Source organism: Siniperca chuatsi, linkage group LG13 (assembly GCF_020085105.1).
Source record: "Siniperca chuatsi isolate FFG_IHB_CAS linkage group LG13, ASM2008510v1, whole genome shotgun sequence".
NCBI lineage: Eukaryota > Metazoa > Chordata > Actinopteri > Centrarchiformes > Sinipercidae > Siniperca > Siniperca chuatsi.
The window spans coordinates 25,852,437-25,866,497 of record NC_058054.1 but is presented as its reverse complement, the minus strand read 5'-3'; the positions used below and the strand labels follow the sequence as shown (position 1 = coordinate 25,866,497).

At 39.9% G+C, this 14,061-nt stretch overlaps 1 protein-coding gene across 1 annotated transcript in view; it reads right to left on the bottom strand.

The window, feature by feature from the left end:
* Positions 1 to 2,051: 2,051 nt before the first annotated feature.
* Positions 2,052 to 14,061, bottom strand: part of LOC122887519 — a 51,249-nt gene continuing 39,239 nt past the window's right edge. The window contains exon 2 of the mRNA XM_044220819.1: positions 2,052 to 3,571. Within this exon, the coding sequence (XP_044076754.1) occupies positions 2,310 to 3,281 (972 nt within the window). The 5' untranslated portion in view covers positions 3,282 to 3,571 and the 3' untranslated portion in view covers positions 2,052 to 2,309. The remainder of the gene's footprint in view (positions 3,572 to 14,061) is intronic.

Genomic DNA, 14,061 nt, shown 5'->3' with positions numbered 1-14,061 from the left:
GAGACGGAGCTATGGCAACAGGCAGCATGCACGTTGGTGCATGCGCATTAGATTAGGTTAATTATATTTGATACGTACATATGACACAAGTCAGAAAACCAAACTTTATATTTCTCTTCTGATTCTTGGTTGTCAGTGTTAAGGGACAAATAAGACGACTATGAGTATGGCCTTTTACTGAATAATCTACATTCTGACAAGCAAAAATGCCACTAATGTCTTCCTGTGATTTGATTATTGTATATATTGATATAAAACTTAGTTCCAGATATATATGTCACAGTCACACCAGGCTCCCCGTCACTTCACTCTTCAGGCTCCCCTTCACAGCGCACTCCCTCACCTGAGTATTGATTACCAACACCTGTCACCCATCACACACCTGCACTTAATCAGCCACTCTACTCCCTATAAAACCCAGCTCCTCACCTCAGTCAGTGTCCGGTCTCGTTAATACTAAGGACAGATTATAGCAGTCTTCCTACGTATGCTTCACGGACTCACCACTACGATTCATTGGAGATTTACCCCTTGGAACTCCGAACCCCGGCTTCTGTCTATCTCCAGTCTCCTGAGTGCGTCGCTCCAACTCCCGGCTCCTGTCTGTCTCAAATCTCCTGAGTGTGTCGCTCCTACTCCTGGCTCCCGTCTGTCTCCTGTATCCGGAGCTCCTGTGTGTCTCCTGTCTTCCGTGTGTGTCGCCCCAGTGCCCACACGATTCCGCCATCAGTAAGATAAAGGACAGTATCTATTTCACTCCGTAATACTTCTGTGTTGCAATAAACATTCTCTGTATCCTTACCATCGTCTCCGGTTACTCTGTCCGTAACAATATAATGTACGAGAAATCAACTGACTTAGAGCAACAGTTTAGTAAATGACTTTACTGCACATTAAAAATAGTAGTAAAAATGTTTTAGGATCTATCAACACACAGAGGTGGACCAAGGTCAAGGTGGGCTTAATTATCCTAAAACAAATTTACATACTGAAATGAGGTAGTAGGATTTCAGTGCTACATTACAAATAATAATAATTATCAATAAATAAAATTTGTTGACATGATAACACACAGTATAGAAATAGTAACATTACTTTTATATGTAGAGTTTATATGCATAGTTTAAAAAGCCAGAACTGGCTGTTGTATACCAACTGCTGACTCCTCACTCCTCCTAACCGGCAGCAAGTGATCAACAACTGTTAGGCTAATAACAAGGCTTAACGTTACGTGGTCTGTTGCAGGTCACATTTTGGCATTTGTTGTGGCTCAAAAACTGACATCCATAGATCCATAGTTTGGTCTCAACTTGAACCGGAGCATTTGCAAATTAATTTCTTACCCAAAATGTTATGATCCACTAAAGTTAGCCGCGATACGAGATGAATACATCACTGTTTTCGCTAGCTTCGCCACCATCTTGACTGGAAAGGAGCCTGCTCTATGCATGGATGTATTATTTAGCCAGTCTGACAGTGGCCTACCACTTTCAAGTGCTACCTGCCGTTAGGAAACAGTATGTGCCAGTGGAACACAAGTGGCATACGCTGCTGAACCACTAGTGGCATACCATCAGCCACTTTTTGATCTCGGCATCACTATATTACAGTAACATTAGGTTACAGGCTCCCGACTGACATAGCAGCCCCTGGGTGGCTAGCGTTGTAAATTAGTTAGCAACCAACGGTAGACTTAAATAACTTTAGCTACTAACTTACTTTGATAGCATTAGCTTAGGTTGTTAGCAAGCTATTAACTTAACCCAGGCCTAGCTAGCATTAGCTTATAATGCCTCTGTAGCTAGCGTAGAAAAGGTTTCAGTCGTAGTCATCTGGACACTGTTTTCAGAATCAAGACGTTTTGGCTACCATCTGGAAGTCATTCTCAATTGAGAATGACTTCCAGATGGAAGCCAAAACGAAACGTCTTTTCTACGATAGAACACTCCTGGACGAATGAGGGACTACACCGTCTCTGTAGCTAGATAAACACAAAATGCCAACGACTGCCCTACTGTAATAAACTAATGTCTGAACTCTAGGTTGAGCATATGGATGTTATCTGAGGTAGAAAGCAACTTACCGACGCATAAGAACAGTGTTGGCGTGGCCGAAGATAAGTGCCGTCTGTCAAACTACAACCACATCCACACTGGCACGCGCACGGTGCATCTTCTTCTTCTTCTGTTGAGTTTTATGGCGGTTGGCATCCATAAGTGTGCATTACTGCCAATTGCTGGATTTTAACAGCGTCACAGTGTAAACTATTTACAGCGTCCACCCAAAGTGATCCCATGACATAGTCCATTCTATAACCCAGACTCAGTTGTCTGAGTTGGTGCAACTCCTTCCCTCAATGTAACATCTAGATCTTCTCCAACATTCAAGAATCTCCTTGCAGTGTCTAGCACCATCTTTATCCTTTCCGACTTCCCCGTTATTTCAGCAGCACAATTTCTAACCATGGCAATAAATGCCAGAAATCGTTTCTTGTCCATGCAAATGCTCTGATCATCTCTATTCCATTTCTGCTCCTTTTCCTTTTGCACTGCCACCATTTCACCATTCCTCTCCATTCTCTTAGCAGCTTCAGCGTATGACATTCCCTTTTCAGCTCTGATCTTATTTACTTTTACTTCCCTAAGTCTTTTTGGGCACTGTGCTGATTCTGCATGGTGATTTCCCTCGCAGTGCAGGCACTTTGCACTCCTCCACATTACAGTTATCCTTCCCACATCTCCCACATCTTCTGACTCCTCTACATACTGCAGCAACTTGTCCATATTCTTGAAACATCTAAGAGGAGCTCTCTTATGTGGCCTCACCCTGTAACACACATAATCTAGATACACTCTTTCCAGCAAGTCACCCTCAAAAGTCGAACACACTGAATTACTGTCCTCTTTCTCCCCATTTTGGAATCTTGTTAGCCTTCTTGCCTCACACACACCTTCAACGGCCTCTACTGTCAGAGGCACGCCACTTACTACTCCCTTCTTCTTTACTTCTGATCCAAGTGGGAAGCAAGTCACACTGCTATGATCTCCAAATGCACAAATCTTCAGGGCTCTATCTTTCTGACCCTTTGATATACAATCAATGATAACCATCCCACTTCTCCTTGTGCTCACCGATCTTACATCACCAAGCTTTCCTCCTACAAACTTTCCAATATCATGTGGATCCTTGAAAATCCTGTCTGTTTGTGTCACAGCTGTTTGTGTCCTGTCTGTTTGTGTCACAGCTACCATCCCAACAAGATACGTCTCCTTTGTCCTCATTGTCTGACTGAAATCACTTGAATTACTCTTCTTCCTTTTCTTTTAATTTTCAAATCCTCTCGAGTCCTCGTTTCCAATTTCCCACTCCGATTCCTCCTCTGACTCCATTTCCTCTTCCCGTCCTCAGCTCCCACCTAGTCCAATCCTCCACGGTGCATTTACTTCCTGTCGTCCGTGTTAAAAAACAAAACAAAAAACAGCTCCAAGGCAGGATTGTCATGTGTGCAGGAATCGACTACTCAGCATGGGCAGGAAGGCCCACCCAAATGCAGTTGATTGACAGTTTGGCCCTACAAGGAACAGCAAAAGCAATACGGAAAAGAAAAAGCAATAGGGAAAATAATAAAGAAAAATAAAGGGATACAAATAAATACATTACATTATATAAAATAAATAAATATGTATATTTGTAAATATAAATATGTATATACAGAAATAAATAAATAGAAATACAAATAAAAGAAAATGCTTATTATTATTCTTTTATATTTGTTGTTTGTCTTTATAGTTCCACATTTATATATTATTTTATTTCTCTTTAAATTTCCACATTATTTTACTGACATTTATTCTTTTATTTATTTCTCTTTACACTTCCACATTGATTGTCTTATTCTTTTACAGATTTATTCTTTTTTATGGTGATTCCACAGTTTGGGGCCAAGTACAATAACTTTAACTGAGTTTAACATCAGAAAATTGCAGGTCATCCAGGTTTTTGTGTCCTTAAGGCATGCTTGAAGTTTAGCTAACTGATTGGTTTCATCTGGCTTGATCAATAGATATAATTGGGTATCATCTGCATAACAATGGAGTATTTCCTAATAATATTGTCTAAAGGAAGCATATGAATAGATGAAGGTGAATAGATTTGGTCCAAGCAAAGTATCCTATTTACCATACAGACATGATAGTGGTATCAATCTGAACATTAGCTCTTGGCAAGCAAATAAGTGTATTTCCTAAAATTATAAATCATAAAATGAAGTAACATGCAAAAGCTGGGCTCCATCCTTAGTTTCTGATGTTAAAAGAGGAATTTGCCAAATGTATCTGTTTTGTTTTGTTGTTGCAATATCTTTCATGCTTATTACTTTTTGCTGTGGTGTTATTGCTCTCTACCTTCTCCTTCCTGCCTTTTCCATTGATTTACCGATGATAAAGTTTCATAACTATTATAGCAAAGAACGTTTCCCTGGGAAAAATCTATCATATTTTTTGCCTTCCTACAGTGTCTGGAGAGCTGGATCAGATACTGATGCGCATCTCAGTGCATATGTTTTATACTTTTTATTTGTCCTATAAATATTTCCACTGTACAATGATGTTTTACAACAAGTTTAAATCATTCAGTTTTTATGTTATTTTCATGTTTGTGTAGACAATAATAAAATACAAAATATTTTTTCCAAGGAGGATGATCATGTAGTGTGATAAAGATGGTGATGAGGTGATGATAAAGAATTTTAAATCTTTCCAGAACTCAGAGAACAATTTAGAGAACTGATAAACTTCTACCAGGAACCTTTGCTGTCACATGACCTTTGCAGGATTCGGGAGGTCACAGAAGAAGAACAAAATGAAGACTCAAAGTCCTGACCTGAATCCTATTGAGATGCTGTGGCATGACCTTAAAAAGGCAGTTCATGCTCGAAAACCCTCCAATCTGGCTGAATTACAATTCTGCAAAGATGAGTGGGCCGAAATTCCTCCACAGCGCTGTAAAAGACTCATTGCAAGTTATCACAAATGCTTGATTGCAGTTGTTGCTGCTAAGGGTGGCCCAACCAGTTATTAGGTTTAGGGGGCAATCACTTTTCACACAGGGCCATGTAGGTTTGGATTTTGTTTTCCCTTAATAATAACAACCTTCATTTAAAAACTGCATTTTGTGTTTACTTGTGTTATCTTTGACTAATATTGAAATTTTTTGATGATCTGAAACATATAAGTGTGACAAACATGCAAAAAAAATAAGAAATCAGGAAGGGGGCAAACACTTTTTCACACCACTGTATGTATATATATATATATATATATATATATATATATATATATATATATATATATTTAAATATATATATATATATATTTAAATATATATATATATATATATATATATATATATTTAAATATATATATATATATATATATATTTAAATATATATATATATATATTTAAATATATATATATATATATATATATATATATATATATATATATATTTAAATATATATATTTAAATATATATATTTAAATATATATATATATATATATATATATTTAAATATATATATATATATATATATATATATATATATATATATATATATATATATATATTTAAATATATATATATATTTAAATATATATATATATGTGTATATATGTGTATATATGTATATATATATACATATGTGTATATATATATACATATGTGTATATATATGTATATATTATTATAATATATAATTATCATTATAATATTATTATATTATATATATTTGTTATTCACACAATAACCACAGGCAACTGTGGTTATTGTGTGAATAACCTGTTTGGTTATTGGTTAACGGTTTTATGGTGCCCCGTAATTATTAATTCATATGAATAATTTTGATTACATTAATAATTTTATTAATATTGATAAATATGTTTATTGCTAATAACCAAACCTGCCCTACCTGAATCCCAACATATATATAAAAACTAAATAAATGAAAAGTGTGTAATTCAACATTAGACAGGTTGGTTGATTACTGAATAATCTTCTTCTGTTCCTTGCTGTACTTTGTAATTCTAAAATGTCTTAGCTGAACTCTTCTGTCCATCTGTCAGTTTCTGTTTTGACCCTGCTTGTTGTCTGTCCAGAAATAAAAGTTGACCTGGTTTTCGAGGTGTTAAATGTCTCCTTTCTCTCTTTCCAACTGCGTGCAGAAAGGCTGAACAGTCAGCTAAGTTACAGACAGCACTCGATCCTATAACCACTTTATTTGTTACATCATCTATGTGTAATATAAAATAATGTCAGTGTGTTGCAGGTGTAAAGAAGGGAGGACATAGTTACCCTCTTTTTAGAAAAGTTAAAAAATTTGAGGCAATGTTTCTACATGTTTGAGGACACCAAAGTATTTGAGGTTTGTTTATTGGCCAATCTATAATTAACAATCAACTAGTGCAACAAGTTTAATTACTTCCATATCAAAGGGTCATACTTTTTTAGGATATTCCAATGGTGATCATCAGATTACAGGAAACTGCATTTCTTACTTCCAATGAACGTCTAATGAAGGTTATTTTACTGTTATAAGTGATCATCAGATGTTTAAAGGTCCAATGTGTAGGATTTAGTGTCTTCTAGAGGTGAAATTGCAGATTGCAACCATTTGAATACGCCTCACCCTCCCTTTATAAGTGTGTAGGAGAAACTACGGTGGCTGCGAAAAATGTGAATGGCCCTATCTAGAGCCAGTGTTCCATATGTAAATCCATATGTAAATAAAAATAGCTTATTCTAAGGTAATGAAAACACAGTGATTCAGATTTTCAGGTGATTATACATGAATGAAAACACTTATAAATAATATTTACCATTTCTGCCAATAGCTCCTCCTAAATGTTACACACTGGACCTTTAAGAGGTCTATCTGTATAATTTGTCTCCACTGCCTCACTCACTCTTCAGCCAGACTTCACATAAAAAGCTATAAATAACAATGTGCACACAGTGACCAGACAAATAGAAACACTTCTGCAAGGCAATGTAACATATTACATTAGCCCTGCAATAGATCCTACTTTTGTGAAGATAATTGTTTTTACAGTTTCAGAGAAATGTTTAATAAAATTTATGATAATTTTGGAGGCTGTAGGACTGCACTATGTTGAAAGGTTTTTCTAATATTTTGTTCTTTCATATGTGTAAATGGGAGTGGAGAAAACATTTGAAACACTTCTCAATACAATGCATTCTACTATAATAATAAATATGGGCTGGAAGATAACAATAGATTTCACCTGCTTTCTGTCACAGTGTCAATAGGAACTGTCCATTATAGTAAATTTGAGAAAGGTAAGATAATTGCAGTGCTGTTCTGTTGGGCTGTATTGTACATTGCACAAGAACATCTATTTTTCTGGTCACATAGTGCAGTAATTCCCAACCAGGGCTACATGTACCCTGCAGTTGCCAGGGGCTGCATGGAAAGACTGTAGCTCAACTATTTTAAAATAATTGAAATTTTAATTTGATTAACAAATATATCTACATACTGAGTCAGCTTTGACACCTGAACATTACATGCTGGGATTGAGAGCATGTGAAAACTTAGCAAGCGAGCAGAGAAGTCTAAACAATTAGTAGGATAAATGGTTGAAAAACGTAATGAATCAACATTTCAAATAGTTAGGTAACTGTAATGGATAAACAGCTGAAATATCAAAAAGTTTTGGGAATATGGTTAAACTAGCTAAAAGTAATGGATAAATGGTTAAAACATTCAGCGTCTGCCACTCCAAGTCATAGTAGTACAAATTCAAACTTGACCAAACCTAAACACTGACAATTCAGTTGTATGAAAAATAATTTTCATATGACTCTTATATAATCAATAGTGTTAAATGACATCCAGTTTAAAATCAGTTTGAATTAACACATGTAAAACATGACGGGTGGTGCAGATAAAGGGCTACTTTAGTCCGTCTGGCAGGGCTGTGGACAAAACAAAAACAGTTAGGAACCACTGATACACAGCTGATCACAGTCAGCACAACAGCAAACTGAGAATCACTTTTCATTGCTTTTACACAAAATGCATTTAATGACCACATCTTTCAAATTTAATGAACTGTTTTCACACTCAAACTCAACCAACCAAACCTCTGTGAATAAACACTCCATTTTGCACGTTTACATACTATTGTAAAAAATGTTAAATTTACATTCAAAATGATTACTGAAACTAAAAACCAACTAAAAAGAAATTTTAAAAAAAAATTAATTCCTAATTCAGCCTTCAGCTATCAAGCTCCTCGCCTGTGGAATCATATCCCAGTTTGGGTTCTAGAGGCAGACACATTCTCCACATTTAAGAGTAGTTAAGACTTTCCTCTTTGATAAAGCTTATAGTTGCCCATGATGCACTGAGCTCCTCTCTCCTCCTCTCCCTCTCCATCTGTATGCCTTGTTATCCCAAGGGGGCAAGTGAGGAGGAATCTAGAGGGTTTTGTAATTGTATGAGACAATGTGGCGTTTTACCATTCTCTTCCATTCACAGTGTGGTTTACAGCCCATTTCGGGATTTTGTCACTTTTCCTTCCACCTTACTCTCCATTCCTCAGCCTCAGAGGACATCTTTTCCTCATGGAGGTGGAAAGTTTATGACCAAAGTTTATGTTGATGAGAACTTGTGGCCAAATGCAGAAGGCAGGGTTGACTAGCACTGTTGTAGTTCTATATCTGTAATTATCCTATACAAGTATGTATAGTGAATATGTATAGTTTTGTATTGCATTCCTGAGAAATTACTTTAGTTTCATTTTGTGCACTTGGAATTACTCTATGCCAAAATGGCAACAAAAAAAAGCCTATTGAAGCATATTGCAACTGTGCTGTCCTCACTGCAGTGTAGCAACTGTAGCTATACAGCCAGCTAACTCTGATGCAAAAATGACGAAAAGTCGTAGTGAGCGATTTCTTGCTGTTTACTGTGGCTTTCAACATCATCTTACATGACAGAGTGAAAACTGTAACAAAGGAAAAAAGTTTGAATGTTTTAACAAATCTTGTCTAATGAAATATACCTGTATCTACATGTAAATAAACACTATAACTATGTTTGTTCTTTTCTTTTCAAACAGTATTGTAACATTAACTTATTAACATAATGAATTTTGTACTTACGACATTGCTTCTAGTGCTAACAACAGATGGATTACATGTGCACACATACTGTCAGCTTCCTTTCTTCCATACAGGAAATAACCTCTAACCCCGAACTCCAGGTCTACATCGTATCAAAATAAAAGTCCTTAACATTTTGCCTTAATGGCAACACCGCAACATTTCTGATTCTTTTCTGTAAGATAGCACAATCCATGCAATAAAGAAGTGATCTTATTTTATTGTAATGGAATCATGGTTTATGCTACATAAATTAATAAAAAATACTTTTATAAAGACAATAGTGACACAAATTGTAATGCTACCGGTTGTTAGTGATTTTATTTTTACAGTATATATATATATGAGTGACAAAGTGCTACTATTGGCAGACAAATGCTGTCAGTGTTTGGGTACACAAGATCCTGAGATGTGTATGAAGTGTTTTGGTTGCATTAGTTTGCATTTTAGATGTGAAATGAACTGTTATGCCGAGCTGCATGTCGGTAAAGAGAACTGTGTGAAGAGTTTCGAAAAAGTGAACTCCCATAGAGAAATGTGACTTAGCAATTATAAGAAACTGTAGGATGAAAACATAAAAAACTTGTTTTTTTTTATTTCAATTCAGCTTGTGTTGCTGACATCCACAGGAATTAGAGGGACTTTCCATATGTTGGCCAACCGTGAAATGTCACCAAGTTACACATATGATATTGGATACAATATGTATTTGCTGTTTGTAATACACACATAATACAACCTTTCAAAATTTGATAGAAAACCCAAATAGAGAGAAAGATGCTGAGTAGATTTGGTGCCAAGATACAGTAAGTACTGAATTATCCATGCCTTGATAAGTTTTGGGGTTCAGGTGGAGAAATATTTAATCAGTGGTGTTACCTGGGGTTAGATGTTTGATGTGCCCAAGTGCATCAGAAGTGATACATCTATAAATTCACTCACTGATTTTAAATCACAGACAGACATAATGTGATCACAAGTTTACATTTAGCCTCCCTCACTTAAATATTTAACTTTAGCATCAGTATTTTCGTCCAAACACGTTTGCTAACCAGGTAATATGATGCATGTCACATTATTATGTCAGTGTGTGCTGCTTTAGTCTTTGTCAAACAAAACCAATTGCCAAATTGGTTAGTTTGGTCATCAGACATATTTTAGTCACAAGAATTACAATTTGCTGTTTTTAATGTTGTATCACCAACAGAGCCATCAACCAATCATGCCTCACCTGAGGTGACCAGTCAGGATTCAGAGGTGACTATGCCACCCTAAATACAAACCTGCAAGTTAGCATGGGCAGTAAGAACCACCATGGCTAAACGGACAAAGAATGCCTCTTACATCCCTACTTCATCTTCCCATTAAGCATTCCTGCTTCAGCTTCCAGACTGAGATATTCCTTAAAGAGGCTACACTGCTCTTATAACACTCTGAAAGAACAGGACATCACAGCAGTGGACACTGATGGACAGACAAGTCATCTCTAGGAAGTGAAGAGAAGAAACACCACAGCAGCCAAACTTACATAACCTTTAAAGTAGGTAACAAAGTAACATGCTGTTACTAATAACCGACAAAAGTGACTGTGGTCAAGTCACAGTGAGAAGTCACAGTCATTACACATGAACCGAAGGACTCATGCGCTTATCCATTCCAATTCCCACAATCTTTCACCTGCTCATAACTTGTGATTCTAGGAATATTCTGCCTGCTGTTGAACACACCGTTCAATTCCCACGTCCTACTCTCTGTCACGGATACGCCAGGCTCCACCATCTGTTAATCATCCACACCTGCTCCCCATCAGCACCCAATCACAGCCAGCATAAAAACCCAGCACTCACCTCAGCCAGTGTCCGACTGCGTTTGAAACAAGGACTCTCCATGCTACTCTGCATAACCCCTATCTCTCTCTCCAGCGATCTCCACACCAGCGAGTCTTCCCTCCAACAGACTCCCCCATCTCCATACCTGCACACCTGTCCTATAGGCTATGACCTAATAAATAACTATCTGTCTCCATATCGGTGTCCCCTGCCTGTCTGTCCCTAACAGAAGGTCGGACCTTTACATACCAACACTCCTTTAGTCTCTCCGTCACTTCCCACTTCACCATGTCAAGGGCCAGACCGGCGCCTTTCTTCGATTCGGTGGTGGATGACAACGGCGCACTGTGGCTCTATCCATCGACGCTAGACACGCAGCCCACAGTGCCAAATCCATACCTGGGCACCTGTCTGGCTCAAGGTGGTCCACGCAGTCACCAGCTTGCACGCCGAACTGCCAATCGTCAGCCGACTAACCAGCTACTCGCCTACACTGCTGCCCAGCTGCCCAGCCGCTCGCCTGCACCGTCGCCCAGCTGCTCACTGTACCACCTCCTCGCTCCCGGACTCTCTGCTGGATCGCAGTCGCCTCCTTTTCCGGCTGGATCGCAGCAGCTCCCTGGACTCCCTACCGGTTCACAGCAGCATCCTGCTCCCAGACTTCCTACTGGATCGCAGTCACCTCCTTTCCCGGCTGGATCGCAGCAGTTCCCTGGATTCCCTGCTGGTTCACAGCAACATCCTGGTCCTGGACTCCCTGCTGGATCACAGTCTCCTCCTTTCCCAGCTGGATCGTAGTCGCCTCTTCTCCCGACTGGATCGTAGCAGCACCAATCCCTAGCCGATGCTGGATCGCAACCACCTTCTCTTCTGGTTGGATCGCAGCACGCCGCTGAACCGTCGGCTGCGTCACAGCAGCAGCAGTACCTTCCGTCTCTGCCGGAGTGGCAGGCTCCGTGTTCCCGGACACCACTAGCCCAGCCCGCTGCTCTACCAATCTTCCCATCGTCGGTTTCCTGTCCTGCTGCCCCGTCACCAGCATCCTGTCCTGCTGCCCCGTCGCCTGCTCCCTGTCCTGCTGTCCCGCCGCCGGCTCCTGATCTGGTTCACTGGCCTCCGGAGGGTTCCCACCTTTGTCTCTGGCCTCCAGAGTGTCTCCACCTTCACCGCCGGCCTCCAGAAGGTTCCCACCTTCGTCTCCAGCCTCCAGAGGGTTCCAGCCTTCACCTCCGGCCTCCAGAAGGTCTCCGCCTTCACTGCCGGCCTCCAAGGAGTCACCGCCTTCGCCTTCGCCTCGGGCCTCAGCCTTCGCCGACGACTTTCCGCCTGGCCTCTGGATGATGTTGATCTTTGTCACGGACCTCATGTGGTGAGATCCACACAGGGCCAGCCCTCGGGTTGTCCACCCAAGGTCCCCAGCTCCACACCAGGCCAGTCCCCAGGTCATCCACCCGAGGTCCTCAGCTCCACCCTGGTTCAGCTACTGGGTCGTCCGCCCGGGATCCTCCGCAACACCCAGGTCCAGGCTCCGGGTTGTCTGTCGAAGGCTCACAGCTCCACACCTGTCCAGGCTCCGGGTTGTCCGTCCGAGGCTCCCAGCTCCACACCTGTCCAGGCTCTGGGTTGTCTGTCCGAGGCTCCTAGCTCCGCACATGCCCAAACCCCGGCCGTCCGCTCGGATCAACCTGCTCCCTGTGGTGGAGGACAACCACCATGTCGGTGGGGTTTTTTGGCCCTCAGGCTCCACCATCTGTTAATCATCCACACCTGCTCCCTATCACACTCCTGCTCCCCATCAGCACCCAATCACAGCCAGCATAAAAACCCAGCACTCACCTCAGCCAGTGTCCAACCGCGTTCAAAACAAGGACTCCCCATGCTACTCTGCATAACCCCTATCTCCCTTTCCAGCGATGTCCTTCTCCAGTGATCTCCCCTTCCAGTGATCTCCCTCTCCAGCGATCTCCACACCAGCAAGTCTTCCCTCCAACAGACTCCCCCATCTCCATACCTGCATACCTGTCCTATCAGGCTGTAACCTAATAAACAAGTATCTGTCTCCATATCAGTGTCCCCTGCCTGTCTGTCCGTAACACTCTCAACCATGTTAGGAATATATGTTATAGGTTCTGAGAATTACACACAAACATTTTGGAACAGCTTTTAAGTTATGTAAGAAGAGGAAGTTGATGTCCAAATACAGAAAGAGGGAGGTTTCTCAATATAGAATGCTATGTATCATTTTTGTTTTTTCAGTTGCTCTGCAGACCAACTCGGCTTTTGTTGGTTAAAACAAAAGTCTATTATTGAAGAATTCAAGTCTTGTTGCTAATCTCCTCTCCACCGCCAAAATTGCTGGGTAGTTACACTAAGAATAGGACTGAATAAGGCAGGGAGTGGTGAAAATGACTACCATAGATGTCATGATCTAGAAATACAAGCTTGCTGGGGTAAAATGTTTATGGTGAAGGCGGCTTGCCGCTGTATAAGACAGGACTGTGTGGACGGTAGATTATCTGGCCAGGCAGCTGTGGTGGAGCAGCTAAGACAGCATCTATAGGGCTGTGATCTCCCGCTTGAGAGATATTGGGTTCTGGCAATAAGGCCCTGGGCAGGAAAGACACTAAAGCTGAGATTTAAGAAGTAGTAAAAATTGTAAAATATATAAAAGGTGTAAGAGTAACACTAATGGGAATAACTTTTCTTACACTATTTGCAGGGATATTGTGGAGATTGTTACAAATAAAAATAGAACAACTAAAGTAAATAACAAATAGCCTACTTCAGTAGAAAATAAAAATCAAGACGAAATTTAGCTCTAGCTATAAAGGGATTTTCAAAACATTTTTGGAAAAACAGCTCCAGACAGGAGCACAGCACCCCTGATCAAGAATTAGAGGGGAAGTGAATCAATAAAATATACTAGTAGACAGTAACTAAAGCACACTTCCTCAAGTATTGCATTTAAGTACAGATTTGGGGTGCTTGTACTTTACTTGAATATTTTATGCTGTTTTCTGCTTCTACTCCACTAAGTTTTAGAGGGAG